At 40.0% G+C, this 22,570-nt stretch overlaps 1 protein-coding gene across 2 annotated transcripts in view; it reads right to left on the bottom strand.

Annotated features, from left to right (window-relative positions):
• The window catches only part of LOC122811459 (proteasome subunit beta type-9-like), a 122,690-nt gene that overhangs the window by 20,140 nt on the left and 79,980 nt on the right, over window positions 1-22,570 (bottom strand). For both annotated transcript variants that reach the window (XM_044083313.1, XM_044083312.1), the window contains exons 4-5: window positions 22,304-22,433; window positions 13,410-13,551 (exon numbers count right to left, since the gene is read on the bottom strand). In XM_044083313.1, coding sequence (XP_043939248.1) covers window positions 13,410-13,551; window positions 22,304-22,433 — 272 coding nt within the window. The remainder of the gene's footprint in view (window positions 1-13,409; window positions 13,552-22,303; window positions 22,434-22,570) is intronic.

Below are 22,570 nucleotides of genomic sequence, written 5' to 3'. Positions count from 1 at the left end.
ATAGGTGTATCACAAGGCTCCATATTAGGCCCCCTTCTTTTCTCCATATTTACCAATAATCGCCATACCACCACACAGCATGCTTCACTTATACAATATGCTGAAGATTCAACTGTTATCTGTTCAGCTCCATCACTTCCCACCCTACAACAACTCACCCAGGAATCTTTTAGCTCTGTGGAAAGTTGGATCACTCAGATCCAACTTATTCTAAACCCTAATAAAACCAAATTAGTACTTTTCACCCCCAACAAAACCATTCCCACCCCTCTATCCTTCACTATTTCCTCCAAAAATGGCACTATTATCTCTCCCTCTGACCATACCAAACCCCTAGGCGTTGAAATTAATAAAAGTCTAACAAACTATCAAAAAGTCCATAAAAAAATGGGAACACTATATAGGCACAGGAAATCCCTCTCGAAACAAGCACGGATTACCCTAGCCCAAACTCACTCCGATCTTCCGACAAACCCCTCCTCTGTATCTCTAGGGCTAACAATACTGCAGGAAAAGCACTGTTTTCCCACTCCATAGCTAGAACCTGGAATAATCTCCCTCCTGCTCTGATTTCTGCCCCTACCTCTTCTCACTTTAAAAACTGACTTAGAACACACTTAAAGAATAAGTGGCTATGCCCATGTATTACATAAGTCCTCAAACTATTCCACTTATATACCTCATTTCCTAATATACCTACTGTAATATATATTACAGTCTAGGTCTTCTCCTAATGCTGATTGAATTTGTAGACTTATTCTGTTATTAACCATGTGTAACTATTTTTTCCTGTATAGGTCTTGTTATGACTTCTGCTGTATACTGTATTTTAACATATTAGATGAAAATTCTCTATATACTGCATTTTAACATACTGTGTAAAATTTTACTTACTGTGGAGCTTTTCTCCCCGGGCCTCCACTGAAAATAGACCTGTGTCAAGTCAGACCATCCCAGTTAACAAATGTAAACTAAAATAAAACAAATAAACATTTATAAACAATCCCTATTTTGGGACCTTTGTCCCCTGTTATTTAAGTTTTTTTCCACATTTTTTGAGCTAAGTGGTTTAGAGGTATGTACGAAGGGAAGAGCAAATACAAGGAAGATCTGGTACATTCTGCAAAACTAAAGAAACATACCTGATTTTCCTTGTATTTATGCTCTGTCTCGGAATAGTCTGATACCTCTAAACTGACCAGATTTTATACTTAAAAAGAAAAAGAAAAAACAAAACAAAACAATGGAGATCTTCTTTTCTCTGTTGCTTGTTTTTAACAGCAGTGATGTACTGTGAAAGTGTGGGAAGGTAAGTCTCATATGAATGGGTACTACACCAACATAAATAATCAAATGGAAATAGCCACACCATAGAGACCACACCCACTCATTGGTTACTGGCTATTAAGTCCACATCACTAGACTAGCCAAACAGATTTATGTTTTTTGTGGTCATTTATACTTGTCACAAGTTTACCTAAGTTTAAATACATTGCATACATACAAGATGCCTGATGCAACATGATATATCATGGATATAAATACTGAAGAAACCATGAACCAAAACAGAGGGTTGAGGCACCACAAAGTGTTATCCCAAAATTTGCAAAATATTGCCACCTTAATACACAATTCCATACCATTGAACATATCACTGATACAAATGACAATATTAACAGAAATACTAATCTATTTAAGTTTTCTGATCATCAGTTTGTGACTCATTCTATTAAACTCAGATGAAAAAATGATGAAGATAAACATTTCTTTGTTTATTATATTCCATTGTATGAATAATATTATTATAAAAGATATCATTACAAGTTACTATAGACTCTGAACATTATCCACTCAAATAAATCACAAAGTAAAACAAAAAAATCATACGTCTAGAGCATTTCTCCCAGGGCCTCCATTGAAAATTGGCTTTGTTCCACGTTGGACTTTCCCGGTTAACAAATGTAAAATAAAATAAAAAATAAAAATAAAAAAATCATATATACTGGTTGTTCATTTGAGCTTCATCCTCACTACAATACACAAGTATTCAGCTTATAGTAGTTTCTGGTCATGTTTCCCACTCTACCAACAAATAGAATGCCTGTCTGATATCTTAAAAATAAAACAAATGCATTGACAAGGGAAGGTTCTCTTCCATAAACCCAGGCATGGGAACTTTACTCTCAGTCCCTTTTGCTTACATATATCTCCATAGATGCACAACCACGGCCAAAGGGTACTTCACAGATGTGTTTCAGCTGACCTCACATGGCACTTTGTGAATTACACAGACTGTGACAACTTAGCAAGTTATGCACTGGTTGACAAAGTAAAGAATTTACTAAATTACTTGCAGCCACATTACATATGCATAGATATATATGTATAAATTATATATACGTATATATATATATATATATATATATATATATATATATAGATTCACTTTATAATCTCAAAATACTGAAATATCGAATTTCAGTATCTCGAGACTATAAAGCCGAAAAATCACAAACCACGAAATTTTAAACCACGAATGTAACATAAACAAAACACTACACCACACAAACACAAATACACCTACCTGCCGACACTACAACAAACCAACACACATGAACACAACAAAACTAACACACACACCCTTGCTAAAAGCAGGGGGGCAAGCCCATCTGCACCCCCCACACCCCCCTACTTATATATACTAAATGTGAGGTTGCACTAAAAACTGGAAGACAGCAAACCCACTACCACACATTCTACACTCCCCTTACACAAACATACATCACATACATACAAACACAACCACTCTCAACACTTACACATTCATACTCTTACCTACCTAAACTAACCCACATCAAAAACTCCCCAACACACTCTCACACACACACAAACCCTCCCCAAAATCCTTGAAAAATATTAAACTTACCAAACGCGCCATCACCACATGTTCGACATTTCCGTATTAGACATTCTCAACATTAGCGCAACTGCAGATTCGACACTTTGGTCTCGGGATACTGAAATTTGATACTTCAGTATTTCAAGATTCCAAAGTAAAACTATATATATATATATATATATATATATATATATATATATATATATATATATAAACATTATAAATATACAACATATATAGATAAAGATAAAGGTATTTGTGAGAATGGTTTGAGAGTGAGTAGAGGTTACATGAAGATTATTTTCATTTGGTTGATAACTGAAGTTTTGTAGCTTATTGGTTTAATTTTTTTCCTGTAGATTTGGCTCCCTGCAGCTAAGCATCAGCTGCTCTTAGTTCAGCTCCTCAGTTTTGGATTGGAACTTAGCCTCATCTGGCCTATATCTGACCCATGTCCATGACCAGTGAGGAGACTGAGGATCCCAGGGCAAAGTCATACTGCTACTGGAGAGTGCTATTTTTAGGGATTCCTACATTTTTGCCCACATGGTGTGGGCAAAAGATTGCCTAATTCTGGTAATCATAGCCACACAGGTAGAAACCGTACTCTCTAAAGCTAAGAACACAGCATCCATGGGACCAAATGACATCCCGGGCTGTGTACTACATGAACTACAAAATGAACTGGCACCTCACCTAGGTGTCATGTTTAATCACAGCCTCACCTCAGGCTTCGTGCCCACTGAGTGGCGCACAGCTACAGTTATCCCACTCCACAAGGGGGGATCCACCTTGGATTTTGGGAACTACCATCCCATCAGTCTGACGAGCCTGATCTGCAAGTGCATTTAACGCATTATCATGGAACTTATAAAAAAAGACATTGGCAACCTTCAAACACTGGACCCCACCCAGTTTGGGTTTGTGAGGGCCGAGCTTGTCTCCTGAACCTGACTGACTTCTTCAAATCAGTCTCCAGAGCTGTGGATGAGAGTAAGACAGTCCAAACAGCCTATCTGGACCTCACCAAGGCCTTCAACAGGATCCCCTACTCTGGAATCATAGATAAACTTACTAAGCTGTGCATAAATCCCTACGTCACTCGATGGATTGCCAACTGGCTTACTGACAGAACCCAGACTGCAAAAGTAGCCGACTCCAAATCCAGCTCCAGACAGGTGACAAGTGGAGTACCTCAGGGTTCAGTCCTGGGACTGCTCTTGTTTGGCATCTACTTCTCTGAAGTACAGGCCACCACTAAGGGACTCTGGCTAACAAAGTTCATAGATGGCTGCAAACTGGGAGCCATTATTGAATCCCCAAATGATGTGGCTATTCTACAAAAGGGCCTTACAGAAACAGATGCTTGGTGCCAGAGCCATGGGCTCAAGCTTAATGCCAAGAAATTTATAGTTATCCCCTTTGGGAAAAAAACATGTACCCATGAATTACCACATAGATGGCAGTACACTAAACACTGAAAGTGTGATGAGAGACTTAAGAGACAAAGGTGGACAGTGGTCTCACCTTCGATAACCACATCGCTAAAACAGTCAGAAAATCCTTCTATGTGGCACACCTCACCACTAAGGGCTTTTCATCCAGAAAAAAGGTCATTGTCCCATTGTACTCATCCCTCATTAGACCCATTATAGAGTACAATGCCCCGTTTGGTATGTATCTCACAAGACATCTGCAACAGCTGGAAAGGCCACAGAAATATCTCACTAAAAGAATCACAGGCCTAAAGCAGATGCGCCTATGCTAACCGTCTAAAAAAACTCCAGCTATACTCTGTGACATATCATCTACTCAGAGGTGATCTCTGCTTAACATACAAGGCCATGTCAAACCCTGAGCTGTTGGACTTGCTCCACTTAAAGAAATCCCAATCCCTCAAAACCACACGCTCCAGGGATCTAAACCTTGTCATCACAATGACCAAAACATGCTAGAGGGATAGGTTCCTGACCCAGAGACTCCCCATACTCTGGAATAGACTGCCCATACATGTCAAGCAGAGCACCTCCTTGGCCCTCTTCAGAAGGAACCTTGACGATTGGATGGGAGATAATTTGTTCTTACACCAGTGGGAGAAAACATATGTCTGTAGTAATAATAATCCTTTGAATAAGTATGTATGTTTTTATCAACGCTTTGTTGATGATTGTTTTATGATTTGGACAGGCTCTTCGTCTCAGCTGGTTGAATACGTGCAATACTTGAATGCAACTACGAATTTTCTAAAGTTCAAGATGGATTTTTCAGACCATACAATAGCTTTCCTTGATGTTAGAGTACAATTACTGGAAGGTTCTCTTCATACTAGTGTACATAAGAAGGAGGTTTATGCTGGTAGGTATATTTTTAACAACAGCATGCATGCCCCTCATGTTTTTAAAGGCATAGTGACAAAACAGTTTAGTAGGGCTAGTAGGTTAAACACAGATGAAATGTGTTTTATAAGGCAACTTGATGAAATGATGGAGGATTTTTTGAAAAGTGGGTATGATTCTAATTTTTTATTAGACTTAAAAAATCAGATAATTGCTGATAGAAATACAAAATTTAAACCAACTTTTTTATTGGATGATGAACCCACTTCTACTTTGAGTAAGGTTAAACAAAAAGATTTGAGAATTAGATACATTACTTCGTATAACACTAGGACACATCTGGACATCACTTCGTATAATACTAGGACACCTCTGGACATCACTTCGTATAATACTAGGACACCTCTGGTTAAGAAGGTCATAAGAAGGAACTGGGTTGCTCTAATGGCATCGGATGATGTCAAAGCTGCTATAGATGATAGACCATATTTCTCATACAGGAATATAAGAACACTGAAGAGTAAGTTATGTTATACGGACTTTAATAGAAGATTTAATTTACCTATTCACTCTAGATCAGGTACATTTTGTTGCATGAATTGCTCTTGTTGTTCTGATCTCATGAGCACTGATAGTAATGTGTTCAAACATCCGATAACTGGTAAAGTATATAAGTTTGATTTATTAGCAACCTGTACTACCAGTAATGTGGTTTATTTAGCAACCTGTGTTTTATGCCCTATTTTTTACGTGGGCAAAACAACAAGGAAGCTTGAAGAACGTATCATTGAACACAAGTCAGAAATCAGAAGAGCTAATGACAAGAATGCTTTATTTAAACATATAATTGCACATGGCTCTAACCATAGGTTTAGATTTAGAGTTATAGACAATGTATATATAGCATTAAGGGGTGGGGATAGTAATAATTTGCTTGAGAATAAGGAATATGAATGGATCCTTAGATTGGCTGCTGACCATCCTCCAGGTTTAAATTCCATGGTTACATTAAAACCCATCCTTATTAAATTGCAACAAACTAAACTATATTGTTAGATTTATTATTGTTTGATATGTTCAATGTGTTGTATGTTTTTGATGCACTTCATTTTTATGCATTAGTTTTATTACTTGAAGTCTTTTTTATGTTGTTTTATTTATTTTGTCACATGATTTTTTGGGCTGCATGTCATGTGATATTTTGAGATGTATTTAAACTCAATTGGTTTTAGAGTGTGTATTAGCATTGAGAAAGGGTTATACCTGAAAGCTTTGCCATTTGCCATTTTATAAAGGTGTTTTTTCTCTATGGACTGTGTCTTACTTATCGATTATTTGCAGCTTTTGTATTTAGATAGGAAATTCACCCCAGGGATCACATCAGTCACCCTGCTCGACAGGGGTTCAGGGAAGTAAATATTGTGGGAAGAAATATCCAGGGAATTGTTACGGCTAGGCTTGTATAGGCCCTAGGGCCGATAGCCTAGTACCAACCTATGAACCTATGAACCTCCCTATACCACTCAGTAGTTGGGATGTGCAATGGGCATCAATGCTGAGCTGCTCCTCATTTCACTAGGGGCTGACATTAGCAAGATGCCCCAGACACCCATAAATAGTGTTTCACAGTTGTTTTTCTGGTCTTCAACAGGGAAATCAAAATGAATCGGTGCACACCAACCATATACAACTCCTTCATCCTTCCCAGGATGGGGACGTCCATTACCTGCCAGCCACTCAGACACCTGAGCTGTAAACTGAGCCTGAGTCTCCTGGACCACAGTCAGGGATTCATCCTTCTTCAACTCAGCACTGGCGACTTATAGACTTAATGGAACGTGAGTACAATATTAGCCTTATTTATAATGTATCAATATACCTAGTCTGGGAGCAAAGAACACTTGTACATGGTAAGTATTGGCGTTGTCATTCTTTACTGTATAACACAGATGGAGGAATGGAAATTTTGTCAGGATCAGTCCTATCAGGGGATATGTATAACCACTTTCCCACACTTTGTGTCTGAAATTATGGGCCTCACTCATTAAAGCAGATTGTTTCACAGTGATTTTCTACACCTAAACATTTCATATGGCTATAGGCAACATTTCTGTAGTTCAACTTCCCTTCCTACCCTTGGATATTATAAATGTTTCTCTTTAGTTCCTGATAAATTCTTCCTACTTTGAGGTCCTGTCATTAAGGAAACTTTCTACATAATGGAATAGCTGTAACATCAAGAAGCTGATAAAGGAAAATATTAAAACTGGGCAAGTTTCCAGTACAGTAACTTGTTTGATGACTGGAAAACGTAACGTATATACAGATTCCAACAAATATGACCTGGCTGAAAAGAACTATCAGGCAGCTGCATACATCGGCCTGCGTGATTCAGTTCCCTTTTCTGTAACTGTAATCTTAATTACTTCATTTATGGCTGCCATGTTTTGGGATTCTAGCCACAACCAGGTGAAATAACGGTAGTGATGATGTAGGAAAGCCTGCCGTGCAACACACTCTCTCACCTTAGTGCAAATGCGAAAATCTGTTCTTAGCCATGTGTTTCAGTTGGTGAAATATTTGGAGTTAGTCACTAAAACAAGCCTTACAGATCAATTACAACATATCCAGAAGCTTTGACAGTAGTCTCCCACCTGAGCTGCTACTCCTTATTTATTTTATTTGTTTGCTACCTATATCCATCTCCCACCTGAGCTGTTACTCCTTACTTATTTTATTAGTCGCTACCTATATCCATCTCCCACCTGAGCTGCTACTCCTTACTTATTTTATTACTTGGTACCTATACCCATCTCCCACCTGAGCTGCTACTCCTTACTTATTTTATTACTTGGTACCTATACCCATCTCCCACCTGAGCTGCTACTCCTTACTTATTTTATTACTTGGTACCTATACCCATCTCCCACCTGAGCTGCTACTCCTTACTTATTTTATTACTTGGTACCTATACCCGTCTCCCACCTGAGCTGCTACTCCTTACTTATTTTATTATTCACTACCTATATCCATCTCCCACCTGAGCTGCTACTCCTTACTTATTTTATTACTTGGTACCTATACCCATCTCCCACCTGAGCTGCTACTCCTTACTTATTTTATTACTTGGTACCTATACCCGTCTCCCACCTGAGCTGTTACTCCTTACTTATTTTATTAGTCGCTACCTATACCCATTTCCCACCTGAGCTGCTACTCCTTACTTATTTTATTAGTCGCTACCTATATCCATCTCCCACCTGAGCTGCTACTCCTTACTTATTTTATTATTCACTACCTATATCCATCTCCCACCTGAGCTGCTACTCCTTACTTATTTTATTACTTGGTACCTATACCCATCTCCCACCTGAGCTGCTACTCCTTACTTATTTTATTACTTGGTACCTATACCCATCTCCCACCTGAGCTGCTACTCCTTACTTATTTTATTACTTGGTACCTATACCCATCTCCCACCTGAGCTGCTACTCCTTACTTATTTTATTACTTGGTACCTATACCCGTCTCCCACCTGAGCTGCTACTCCTTACTTATTTTATTATTCACTACCTATATCCATCTCCCACCTGAGCTGCTACTCCTTACTTATTTTATTACTTGGTACCTATACCCATCTCCCACCTGAGCTGCTACTCCTTACTTATTTTATTACTTGGTACCTATACCCGTCTCCCACCTGAGCTGTTACTCCTTACTTATTTTATTATTCACTACCTATATCCATCTCCCACCTGAACTGCTACTCCCTAATTATTTTATTCTTCGCTACCTATACCCATTTCCCACCTGAGCTGCTACTCCTTACTTATTTTATTTGTTCACTACCTATATCCATCTCCCACCTGAGCTGCTACTCCTTATTTTATTACTTGGTACCTATATCCATCTCCCACCTGAACTGATTTGTTCGCTACCTATACCCATCTCCCACCTGAGCTGCTACTCCTTACTTATTTTATTTGTTCGCTACCTATATCCATCTCCTACCTGAGCTGCTACTCCTTATTTTATTACTTGGTACCTATATCCATCTCCCACCTGAGCTGCTACTCCTTACTTATTTTATTTGTTCGCTACCTATACCCATCTCCCACCTGAGCTGCTACTCCTTACTTATTTTATTTGTTCGCTACCTATATCCATCTCCTACCTGAGCTGCTACTCCTTATTTTATTACTTGGCACCTATATCCATCTCCCATCTGAACTGCTACTCCTTATATATTTTATTTGTTCACTACCTATATCCATCTCCCACCTGAACTGCTGCTCCTTATTTATTTTATATGTTCGCTACCTATATCCATTTGGCACACAGGCCACTTACTGCAGGTGACCTTAGTTGTGTCTGTTTAAGTAACTTGTTTAGGGTCACAAAGAATCCCTGTAAAGACCGAAGGAATCAAACTCAGAACTACAGGATGAAGCCTGTTAGTAGCTCACAGTCATAACCCACTGAGCTACACTAATAAATGCTTTATGGCGGTAAATGTGGCCATGACATCTCAAGTGTGCAGCTCATTCAATAGGTGAGTCAAAGAATTGGTAGCACTGAAACTATAGCAAGGTCTCACTGAGACTGCATTACACAAGAGTGGCACCACTAAAACCTACTTCCCTGTCAAGTCCACTTGCAAAAATAATAGTGCGCTAGGTTATCATGTGTAGTTAAAGGGACATTCCATTGCTAATGGCATTCTCTTAGTTATGAAACTGTTTGATAAGCAAGGTGGTTTCGGGTCTATATCACATAGTCGAAGTTTTAAGTTCGAACACCATATTTCGAACCGATATGTTCAAACTTACAAAATTCCGACTATGTAAAAAAAAAAAAAAAAACAAGGGAAAACTAAATAAAGGGTTGTAAGCAGGGGGGCATGCCCCCCCACACCCCCGCTCTTTAAATATACCAACTCCAAGACCACACTACAATGCAGTAAAGGGAATTTTCCCCCTACTTACAAGTGTCAGGTAAGTTATTTTATTTTTTTTTTTTGTATTCAAAGCATGACAACTTCGAACATATGGTCTTGACCATATAACGTTCGAAGTTGTCATACTTCAACTATGTGATATAGACCTGGTGGTTTCACATGGAAACAAGTGAAGCACATCTCATTTCAGAATTATTAGGTACACTTGTAAAGCCATAAACAAATGCTATATTACAAGATCTTGCCTTCCCATTCTCTCAGATGCTTGTGATTTAATAAACCATCAAACTCTAATCAAGGTGTTAATGAGCCTTCAGACTGGTAAATTATGCCTTTGCTTCAAAGGTAATCTTGTCAAATGCTCAAAGAGGGAATTCAGCCTACTCAGCAGCGATATACAACAAGTGTCAACACTGGCTTTCTTTTTATTACTGTATCTGTGAGTGATTTACAGAAATACTATGAAAAAAGAGGTATTCATCAAAAGATATCTTCTTTCACTCAGCACCGACAGCGGATCAAATATCACATCTCAAAACAGTGCCTCCACGTGGTTTTTCTGACAACCTCTTAAATTTTTTCTTTCCCTCCCACTCTGTCCAAGACCAATTTTTTTTTTCTTTCATTACATCACAGACACCCAGCCAAGACAAGAGAGGTCTATCAAGAATTGTTATGCTAACTATAATGTTAATTATGTAGGTCTTAGTGTGAAATAGTTCAGCCTTCTCTCAGTCAAAGTCAAAACAAATCAGCTCAGTTACAGTAAAGCCAACAACAAAAAAAGTTACTTCTCTCCCCTTTACTTCTGTTCCTTCATTCCTACAGACTTGCTACTTGCATGTATTCCCTTCTGATCATTAGTATATGTCTCTGCAGTACCTCCTAGAAAGGAGCTTAATAGGCTAAATGACATATATCACAATTTTTCATATTTTCATCATAATTTTTCATACTTTCCATTGCACTGGAAAGGCACTTATATCAGTGCACTAAATCTGATGTATGCATCTGCTAATAAAAAGCTTATATATGTTCATATATACCCAGTCCAAAGAACACTTCTAGTAGCTAAGTATGGCAGTTTAACTAGTATGATAATTTCTAAGATAATTTCAAATTCATTAGTAGATACAAAAATGAATATTTTGGAAACTACCTGTTTACAAGATGTGAACTTCAAAACCTTTTCATATTCTGCACCTCTGGTAAAGAGCGACCTTCCTCCTGCTTCCAAGGAAGGTCCTCGGTGTGATCAATCATGAAAGAACTTTTTTATTTTGCTGTGAAGGTATGTGGTTGTATTTCATCAGTTCGCTCACTGTTTCAGCATAACTTCCCAGACCTCCTTCTCTCCTTTTTTCCATGGACTTTTGTAAAATGGCTTTATCCACATGCTTAACATCTCTGGACCATGGTCACCAGCCGCAATTTCCTTAAGCTTAGACTGGAGATGACAGAGTGAAATGGGAGGACAGTGAGCCTGAGAACCACCACTGCAGCTCGTGAAGGAAGATTTTCGGGTTGAGTTGTTAAGCTTTTACTCTGTATTTGCATATATATATATATATATACATATATATATATATATATATATATATATATATATATATATTTATATATATATGTTATACCCTATATACGCTCATAAGGTTAAGGGGAGGTATGGCACATATGTGCCTAGCAGTATACATCCACATCTCTGTGTGTGTTGTAATTATGGCCTGCTTCCCCCTCCTTGTAAATAACATGTATGTACGTGCTCTGGTCTCCTCTGGGAAATCTGAAAGACAGAATGTGCCAGAACATATGCTTTCTATCCCTTCCCTTGAAAAAAGGGCAAACAGACCTAAGCTTAATCCTTCTTCTCCTCTCTTTGCCAACTTCAGTAGGTTCCTGAGTCACCTGGGACCTACTAAGGGCTTTATCTCACTACACAAATATCACTAGCTGCATCCATAAAGAAAATCAAGCTTTTCCATCTCACATTCCAATGTTGTCAGGAGATTGGGTTGTACATCTGTTTTGAAACAGAATACCAACAAGCAGAGCTGTAGTTGTTGCCTGGTTGTTGTCTCTGTTGATTTTGTTGTCTATAGTATTTATGTTTTGTGATTAGGTGGCCGTTTCTGTTGTTAATTACACATCCTTCTTCACCTCCCATGAATATGCCTTTTACTTCTGTTAAGGGCTGTGAGGGTAGCACAGTTAAGTAGGGCTGGCCACACTTCCCTATCACCAAGCACAGATTCTAGGATTCCCCAACCATTCCCAAGCCAGTAATGCAATTCAATCACAGCCTAAGCAAGATCCAAGTTTACTCTGTTGAGGCACCAGATGGTATGTCAGAACCTGACACTCATGTATCATGGCCTCTCCAAAGTTCTCCCTGGTCCAAGATTTGGCTTGACAATCACTAACATTGCATCCTTCTTGGCTGAATCAGAGACCCTTGTTCAGACAGCCAGTTCCTTTAGCTTGACAGCTTCCCTTACCAGTAGTATCCACTGAAATATTATAGGATACCATCCTAATGTGTACGAATCACCTACCAGCCACAGCTTTTCCTGCAACCTCACTGTATGAGCTCTTCAATGTCGTTCATTCAGAATTATTTCTCCACTGTCTGGCTAATGTCCCTGTTTGGCAAAAATGTATCAGCACCAAGTGGTAATCAGGTGATAATTTTACCCCTGTCTATACCTGACTGTCCAGATATTAAATGACTACAAAGTCTAGCCATGCTCAAGTACACTTATGAGCTGTGTTTGAATGCAGTGTTCATTATGGATAATCAATGTATTTTCACAAAAATCCAATAGTAGTTTACTACATGGGTTCAAATCTAGGGTATAACTGACTTTTGTCTGCACATACCTTCTGCCCATACCTTTGGAGCGTAACTATATACCTCATACTGTGCAGTTAGTATATGGAACATTTTGCTTATCTATGATTTGCATTATACATAGCCTGATGAAAACAGTCATTTTTCTTGTCTAGCTGTTCATTACTGCATGGTTGTATCTTAATCCTGGGTGTCTCCCCATACAAGGTGTATTTTGGTCAGTCAGTGAGAGCACACATCAAATATATAAATAAGTACATACATATAACTTCACATACTGCTGTTATTACAACATCTCACCTGGTATAAACATTACAATGTAAAAACAAACAAATGGACATCTGATGACAAAAAAGTGACTATTCATACCACATTTTGTAAACTTGAGGCATTCTTCTTTTGTCATCCCTGGTTTAAAAGCAGAGTCAGCAAACCCATAAATATAAGTACTTCCTGAACCACCTAAAGCAAACTGCTGTTTGATCATCATGCCGCCGAGGGTGCCGTAAACCTGCAGCAAAGAAGAAAAGCACTCATGAGAGTAATCCAGTGCTGACTAATGGGTAGACAAAAGTTGACATTTCATAATATTTTGATACTTTTTCAAGTACATTTTTGTCTAGTTTTTAAATGGGAACATGAAAAACTATGCTATATGCTGCCTTCGAGGGAAGCATGCCTCCATATGTAGAATCCCCTTGGCTTGCTGTACATCTGTATTGTGGCATTGTATATTCCCTAATCTTGTACTCCATTGGTTTGAAATCTAGTGCTCCTGCTATATGTCCATCAAGTTACAAACCAGAGCCTCCGCCATTCCCACAGAGGAATATGCTGTTAAAGGCCACTCACTCCCCTACTCCTTGCCCGCTTCTAGAGGCACCCAAACTGCTAAATCACCTGTACCACAGTCAGGGCTTTATTCTTCTGTGCCACAAAGCTGGCAACATCCCATCCAGTTTCTTCCTGAAGATGCCAATTAATGGTTTGGATTTAATTTAGAGAGGGAGTTTAATTCCATGAAGATATGACGTTATCATACTTCATGATAGTGATATTAATTTTTATTGAGGGTGAGTGTCTTCATGTGGTCAAGTCACCAGAGGAATTCTGTCAAGTGTTACAAACCGTAAGACGTCATTTACGGCTCTGCATATCAGGCATAGGTCTCCTCTAAAAAGGCATAAAATAGAGAGAACAGAGATTTATAACATATAAGATATAAGACAAACAATGAAACCCTTTGATTCTCCTTGTGAGGAATTGTTATACTTTCTTCACCTGCACCACATGGCAAAAGTATAGGTTATTGAACAGGGTACAATATTCTATAACTGGTCAGTAAACAGGCTCTCAAACCGTTATTTAGAAGGGCAGTTTTGTATACTTTGTTGATGGCATCAGCTGTACAGATATCAAATGAAAGTTCACCATCTAACAGGCGTCCAAAGCCTTTCATTGCATTGTCAGCTTTTTGCTTTTGCCCATCACTAGTATATAAAGCCAGTAGGGTATGGGCTCTCAAATGCCAGACTGCTATATTTTATGACACTGGAGATGAAATAATTTCTACTGCACCATTTGTGTGCAAAGTGCCATGTGAAACAATGTTGCTAAGGCTGCCACTCCTTCTTAGATGAGGGTGGAAAAGGCAGTAGTGGGTTTCAGCAGCAATTAATAACATAAGATTTGCTCTGGAGAATTTCAAAATGAGCATCAGTACCAGCAGAGCAGTGAACTAACTACTTTTATGTTTTGTTGTTCTGTGGTTTCTAATAGAGACACCACTCCCCATTACTGTTTCCCTCTTTTGGGCCACCCTCATCCTACCAATAACCTTGTAATATAATCTCAAGTACTGTGTACAGCACTGTAAATGAAGTCTCACCATCTGTCTCTATAGACAGATAACAGCTTCCTGTTTTCTACGTTTGATATACTTCATTTGTATCTTAGCATCTATTAACCTTTTTCACTGCTTCCTCACATTCTTGTCTTACCTTTGGTAGCCTGATATGACCATCTTCAAGTCTCAACCTTTTTATTGCTATTACGCACTTTCCATTTGTTACTTTTCCTCTGAGATTTTATTGTCAGTAGGGAGGTAGCCAGAGAATTCAATGTGCACTCATAGTTTTCTTGCTGTCTCCAACCTGCCTGGCATTAAAAAAATGGGAGACATTTTTCGAAATGCTGCCCCTCAAACACTTATATATGTGTCATTTTCAGAAGTTCTCACTAAAAGCACTAACAGTGTTTTTTTTAATTAGCAATCCTTTCTACAAACAAGCTATATACCTGTTGTTAGAGGCATTCATTTAGACAGTTGTATGCATAATATGGCCTGGAAATCCCATAACGTTTTTAGCTGATGCTCAGAAAAAATGTGTTCAGAGTATACACAGTATGCTTGGCTACAACCTTAGTTGTCAGGTGCACTGCTTTGCATTACCATCTTTCACTTTTTACAAAAAATATTTCCACTCAAGTCATTTTAGTTATTGACTGATAACAGTACAGCAAAGTGTTTGGTTGCCAAATTTAGTTTTTAATACTGTTAATAAGTGCTTAGACATTGCTTTGATTTCTAAGATATTCGATTACAATTTACATTCATTCATTGTATCTTCGGCTAAAAGAAACTCCTACATGCCATGCTAGTTTCGAAAAGGGAACAATAAGGAAGTCTATGCAGTCACTAAGTCTTCTCAGCTCCACTGTCCAAAACTGGAAAGATACTCATAGTCCTTCTGAACTACTAAAGTACAAGCAGTATTAGCTTGTGCGGCTACTTCTGGTTTCTACTATGAAAGTCTGTTACATGATCTCTTGTATCCTAATTCCTTGCACATATAACTCAAAAGATACCCGTTACATGTAATGTAACAAAGTAGCTCAAAGTCAATAATTTTCACAGGAGGTAATAACCCTGCACCCAAGCCCTACACAAAAATTATATATAACCACACCAGAGTCACACAACACTGGTAAAGGACTAATGCTCCAAAAAGTACAGTTTTGTACCTACCATAAATGTAGATGTTCGAAGATCCACATTGCTGCAGTCCTTACACTTGGGTAGTCCACTGTCCTCGGTCGGCCCGAATATCAAAGTATAAGGCTGACGTCGGTCAAGGCGCATTTGACTGACATCAGGACGTCAGGGTACAAATGCGCATGACCGACATCATATCCTCAGTCTTTTCTTGCCCCAGATGTCAGAAGACCCTAAAAATAAAGGTCAAAACCAAAAGACAGCAAACAAACAACCAACCATCCTAGCACTAAAAATATGTACAATATATACAATATACATCATATTGACAACCCAACCCACACAACCCTCTAACTACAGAGGGAAGGAGGGAGGGAATTGGACTGCAGCAATGTGGATCCTCGAACATCTACATTTATGGTAGGTACAAAACTGTACTATGTTCTTCATCTCACATTGCTGCAGTCCTTACACTTGGGTAGAATCCCAAAGCAGAGGTAAGGGAGGATGGCCAAACTATAAGGAAGCAGGAGCTGCCAAAATGCCCTACAAAACAGCAGTGGCAAAACCAGCCCTGGATTTAGAGTAAAGTGGTAGGTGATAATGCCTAGAGAAAGTATGCACTGAACTCCAAGTAGCTGCCTCCAAAATATCCTTGGTTGCCACCCCTCAAAAGCTGTCAGTGGCAGTAGCCCTAGTGGAATGAGGCCTAATCCCAGCTGGAATCTCCTTGCCATGATGGGAATAACAGAAAGCAATGCAAAACCCAATCCACTTAGAAATAGTTTGTTTTGACACAGGCTTGCCCTGAGAACTCAAAGCAAAAGAAACAAATAACTGCTGAGACTGCCTGAACCCTTTAGTTCTGTCCAAATAATATCGCAACTGCCTGTGTACATCTAAAGTGTGCAAAATCTTTTCCCCTTTATTTTGGGATTTGCATAAAAAGTAGGCAAATGAATAGTGGTTTAAAGCCACACTAGAAACCACTTTAGGCATAAAGGAAGGATTAGTACGTAAAGATACCCTATCCTTATGGAAAATTAAGAAAGGCTCAACCGCCATAAGGGCCTGCAACTCAGAAACCCTTCTTGCAGAGGTAATAGCCAACAAAAAGCAGTCTTCCATGATAAAAACTTTAATTCAGTAGTAGCTGCAGGCTCAAAGGTTGTAGAGTGAGTTTCTCCAACACAAAATTGAGATCCCAAGCAGGAGTAGGAGCTCTTCGTGGGGTCTTATATTCTTTGCCCCTCTAAGAAATTGCTTGAACAAAGGATGAGAAAACAATGGTGGGTCACAATCATAGTGAGCCAAAATTGCTGCAGCATGAACCTTAATAGAAGAGAAGGACAAACCTTTGTCCAGTAACTCAGTAAGATATTGAAGAGCCACACTTAAATTAGGCTCAGAAACATCAAAATCCTTTGCTGCACTCCAAAATAAAAATCTCTTCCATTTATCTGCGTACACTTTCCTTGTACTAGGCCTTCTAGCTTCCAAAATAACATTCAAAACTTGCTGTGGAAGTGGAGGCCCACTATGGTTCAAAACAGAATATGCCAGGCTGTTAGGTGCAGAGAGTGAAGCTTGACATTGAGCAAATGACTGTCCTCCTGAGACAACAGGTGTGGAATCGAAGGCAAAGGCCATGGAGGCTTCCAGCCAGGCTTCTCAGTAATGGGTACCAATGCTGTCGAGGCCAATCTGGAGCTATCAAAATCATCCTTGGCTTGTCTTGTCTGGCCTTCAGTAGTACCTTTGGGAGGAGAGGCAGAGGCGGAAAGGCATACACATGAAGATTGCTCCAATTGAAAGAAAGAGCATCCACTTTCCAAGCTGTGGGATGAAACCTTTTTGTGCAAAACTTTGGCAGCTGGTGGTTTAGTGGAGAAGCGAACAGATCTATGTCTGGAGTTCCCCATGACACTGTCAATTTCTGAAATACATGAGGATCCAATTTCCACGCGTGGGGATCCATAATTTGTCTGCTCAACACATCTGCTAAGGAGTTCTGTGCTCCCGGCAGAAACCTTGCCTGAAGATTTAGCTGTAAACTGAGAGCAGTCCCCCACAAAATCATTGCTTGCCTGCATAGAGGATAAGAATGTGTTCCACCTTGCTTGTTGATGTACCACATGACAGTTGTGTTGTCTGTTAGAATCAACACCTGCCCTGGAAGAAGTAAATCCTTGAAAGCTATTAATGCAAACTGGACTGCTAACATCTCTTTCAAGTTGATATGTAGATGTTGTAGTCTGGCAGGCCACTTGTCTTGTATCCACTTTCCATTCAGATGAGCTCCCAAGCTTTGTCTGAGGCATCTGTCGTTAGAATCTGACTCGCCTCTGGCGGGTCACAGAGAGTCCCTTGTTTAGGTGACATTCCTGAGCCCACCACAACAATTCCTTTTGAATGCAAGGTATTATTTGAATGACAGTGTCCAAATCCTGGCAGTGCTGTGTCCATACATTTTGAGATACCATTGTAGCTTCCTCATATGCAGTTTGGCATTGGGAAGCACCAGAATACAAGATGCCATGAACCCCAAGGCTTGAAGGACTGTCCTTGCAGTCAGCCTGGACTGATGAGACAACTGATGAAAGTAAAGGGAAAGATTCTTTTGTTTGTCCGGGGTCAAAAAGGCCATCTGGGATGTTGTATTCAGTCTCACACCCAGAAAGCACATGTCCTGAGAGGGTACTAGACTGGACTTTATTTCGTTCACAGAATACCCCAGGCATCTTAGCACTGCTATCACATAATCCAAATGATGAAGAAGCTCGTCCTTCCTTGAGCCAGAATCAGGCAATCGTCCAAATAAGGATAGATCTGTATTCCTTTTAACCTGAGGAAAGCTATCACTGGAGCCAGAACTTTCATGAACACTCTGGGCGCAGTAGATAAGCCAAAGGGCAATGCAGAGAACTGATAATGAGAAGTCCCAGCTCGAAAACGCAGATACTTCCTGCAACTCAGTCTGATAGGAACATGAAGATAAGCCTCCTTGAGATCCAAAGTTACCATCCAATGATCTTTGCCCAGCAGAGGTAAAAGCTGCTGTAACGTCAACATTTTGAACTTGGGAATGTCCAGATAAGTGTTGAGGATAGATAAGTCCAAAATTGGTCTCCACGTGTTCCCTTTCTTTGGTACTAGGAACAGGCCTGAATAAAATCCTAGGCCCACTTCTGGCATAGGGACCGGCTGTATGGCCCCTATTTGGAGTAACAGAGAAATTTGCTTGTGAGCCTCTATTCTTTGTTGAGGAGGAACGTCTGGCATGCCTTTGAAAGGAGGCAAGGTATGGAAATAAAACCTGTAACCGTGGTGTATGATATCCAATACCCATCTGTCTTGGGTAATTAAACTCCAATTTTCTTTGAAAAGTGCCAACCTTCCTCCCAAAGGTGCTGCCAGACGAGAAGGCTCTGGCAGCTGAAAAGGTAGGTCATTGGGTCTGTTTACGAAAGGACTGACCCCTGCCCTCACCCGAAGACTGTGCAGGAGAACTCCCTGTTCTGGGCCTGAAAGAGCCCTGAGCTCTGCCCCTACCACGTCTAAATCTACCCCTAGACTGGGAATCATAAGAAGGATACGTCCACCCCTTAGTAGGCCAATTTCTACTAAACTTTGGAGGCTGAACCTGCATAAATCTTTAACAGTCTGCATAGACTTAGCCTTGTCTTCCATTTTCTTTAAAACTGCCTCAACAGGAGAACCAAACAACACATCAGATTGTAAAGGAGCATCTAAAATCCTTGTTTTAACATGGTCAGATAAATTCTGCTCCCTCAGCCAGGCGTGCCTGCGAAGAACTGACCAGTGGCAGCCACCCTAGACGAGGCCTGTACAGCATCAAAACCACATTGCAAAGAATGCTTACCCACCTGTTCAGAAACATGTACTAAATCTTGTAACTCTTTACAATCAATACCTTCCACCAGAGCATCAACCTTAGACTTCAATTGTGAAAGGAGATAGTTTTGGTATTTCAACATGTGAAACTGGCAATTCAAAGCCCTCATAGCTAGAGTGGAAGAAGTATAAACTTTCTTTCCCCATCTATCCAAGGCCCTGGCCTCTTTATCTGTAGGAACCGATTCTTGACAACAGAAGCCTTAACACCTTTAGGCCCCTGACTAACAGTTTCTGGGTCTGCCCTAGGACTCTTAAAAGATACTTATGAGCTTCAGGCACCCTGTAATACCTATCCGGGTTTAACAGGAGCAGGAGGCAAAGAATCAGGATTAAGAGAAGCCTCTGTAAAACATCTTCCACCACATCCAAAACAGGAGGTATAGCCAAAGGCCTATGCTGGGGTAAAACAAAAATTCCCAAGCCTTTTCCTGGAATCAGAAGTCCTGACCTTCCCACTTAAAATGCTCCCTCATGGAATGAAGAGTTTCTGAAAAAGAAAAATCCTCAGGAGGAGAAGCAGAAGGAGTAGAATCATCCACATCAGAGTCAGAATAAGGAGAATACTCCTGCAAGTCTTCAGCCGAAGACTCTGAAACATCCGAAGCCTGCTCAAAACTCCCTAGCTCAGGCTCCACCCTAGGCCTCTTATCAGGAGGGGTAAAGAACCCCTAATCAAAGTAATCAAATCTTCTGCCATTTTAAGCATATGCTTCTTGGGTACAGTTCCTGAAGAACTTGGGGTGACACCAACTGAAGCTAAACCTGGCCTGCCTCTGGGAGAAGCCTTGGAAACAGAAGGAGAGGGCCTAACCACCTAGGAAGGGAGGGAGTATAGTAACCTGAGAAGCCCCATCAGCCTGACCTGCCTCCTGAGAGGCCACATCCTGCAATAACAAAGTCTCTCCCTGGGATCCCAAAGAAACCTCCGGTGGAACCACCGGCTCCACCGACACCTCTAAGAACCGGCGTCCGGTGCGGACGGTTCTTCTAGCCTAGGCTTAACTGCTTTGTCCTTGCGGCTTCTTCCCGAAGAAGCGGGCGGAGCATCCGGCGGCATTTTATAATTGCACCGCTTCGAAGACTAACCTGGCACAATCTAACCTTCTCTTTATAGTGCGCTTATTGAATCTAGCACAAGAGCGACACCCAACAACGTCGTGCTCAGGCCCTAAACAAGGAATACACAAAGTATGATAGTCTCTATCATTATCTGTTTCCCACAAGAAATACAATTATTCACTTTTTCTGACATCCGGTAAACCACTGAGGCAAGAAAAAACTAAAATATTCCTAGCGGGTACCAGCCAACTCTGACTCGCTCTGAAACTTCGAAATCGAAAAATTTCAGAACGCCAACCGGCACTTGCAATGCTGCTTCTGCATCGGACCATGCGGCAAAAAAGACTGAGGATATGACGTCGGTCATGCGCATTTGTACCCTGACGTCCTGATGTCAGTCAAATGCGCCTTGACTGACGTCAGCCTTATACTTTGATATTCGGGCCGACCGAGGACAGCGGACTACCCAAGTGTAAGGACTGCAGCAATGTGAGATGAAGAACATCACTGCAAAGTCATCTTGAAAAATCACCTGTTTTTCCCTAACATGAGTGAACAAGTGATTTACAATCTCTTGTACATCAGGGACACGAAAGGAAGCTGTACTCTTCCATTCCACCATCCAGCCCCACTGTCCATAGGGATTATCATGATGCTCTTTTACAACACTGTACTCTGTGAAGTAATACTTTTATAAGGTTGTAGTCGGACAGGATTTACTTGTACTGTGGATGTCGGACAGGATTGTGTTGTTTCGTGATTAAAGTGCTTGTTGCTATACAAGTGGTTTGGTTTCTGACCTTCCTTTGGGCACTCTTTGCAAGTCCACAACATTGACTTTTATAAGGTTCCTACACTGACTGCATCTGCTGCTGTTAAACTTCACACACACAACATTTAATTATTGTGCAAAAATTCAACTGCTGCATATTTTGATTTCTTGACTTGCTTCCTTATATGTTGTCATTTGTGGTTTTGTGTTTTACAGCTGCCCTCATACATTATCAGACAATTGTTAGAATGTCTTTCTGCTACAGTTCTCCGGCTAAAGGCAATTAAAAAGAGGAAATAGCTATATAATATACTGACTGATCCTTTTCCATCTAAAAGCTATCCTCATTGAAATTCTGCAACCCTAAAAGAAAGCTGTGATGCAAAATGAGGATTCAAAATGACAAACTACAGAACAATATTTGCAAAACTAATTAAAAACACAAAATAAACTTTATTACATATTCTGCTAAGATGTCTAGTAACAGTATTTAAATATTAGTAGGAAGATTGCTTGTACCTGGCCACCATATTTGTGGTCCCAACCTGCCACAAGAAGGTGGGCCACCAGTTCTTCTTTGTATTTGTAGCAGATGTCTTTAACAATGGTTGCAGCAGCCTGAACAAGAGGTGGTTGTCCCATTTGAATGCTAGTGAGGAGGACACAAACACAAAATTTAAAGCTGTTAGATAACAGATCCTGTAAAACCTTTAAGAACAAGATAATTTAAGGTTGCATGTACCATGCCAATATTGTTTCTATGTAGGTTCAGCTGATAAAATATGC

This window comes from Protopterus annectens, chromosome 9.part0 (assembly GCF_019279795.1).
Source record: "Protopterus annectens isolate FY-2018-M chromosome 9.part0, PAN1.0, whole genome shotgun sequence".
In the NCBI taxonomy this organism is placed as follows: Eukaryota; Metazoa; Chordata; order Ceratodontiformes; family Protopteridae; genus Protopterus; species Protopterus annectens.
This window is presented reverse-complemented; position numbering and strand designations above follow the sequence as displayed.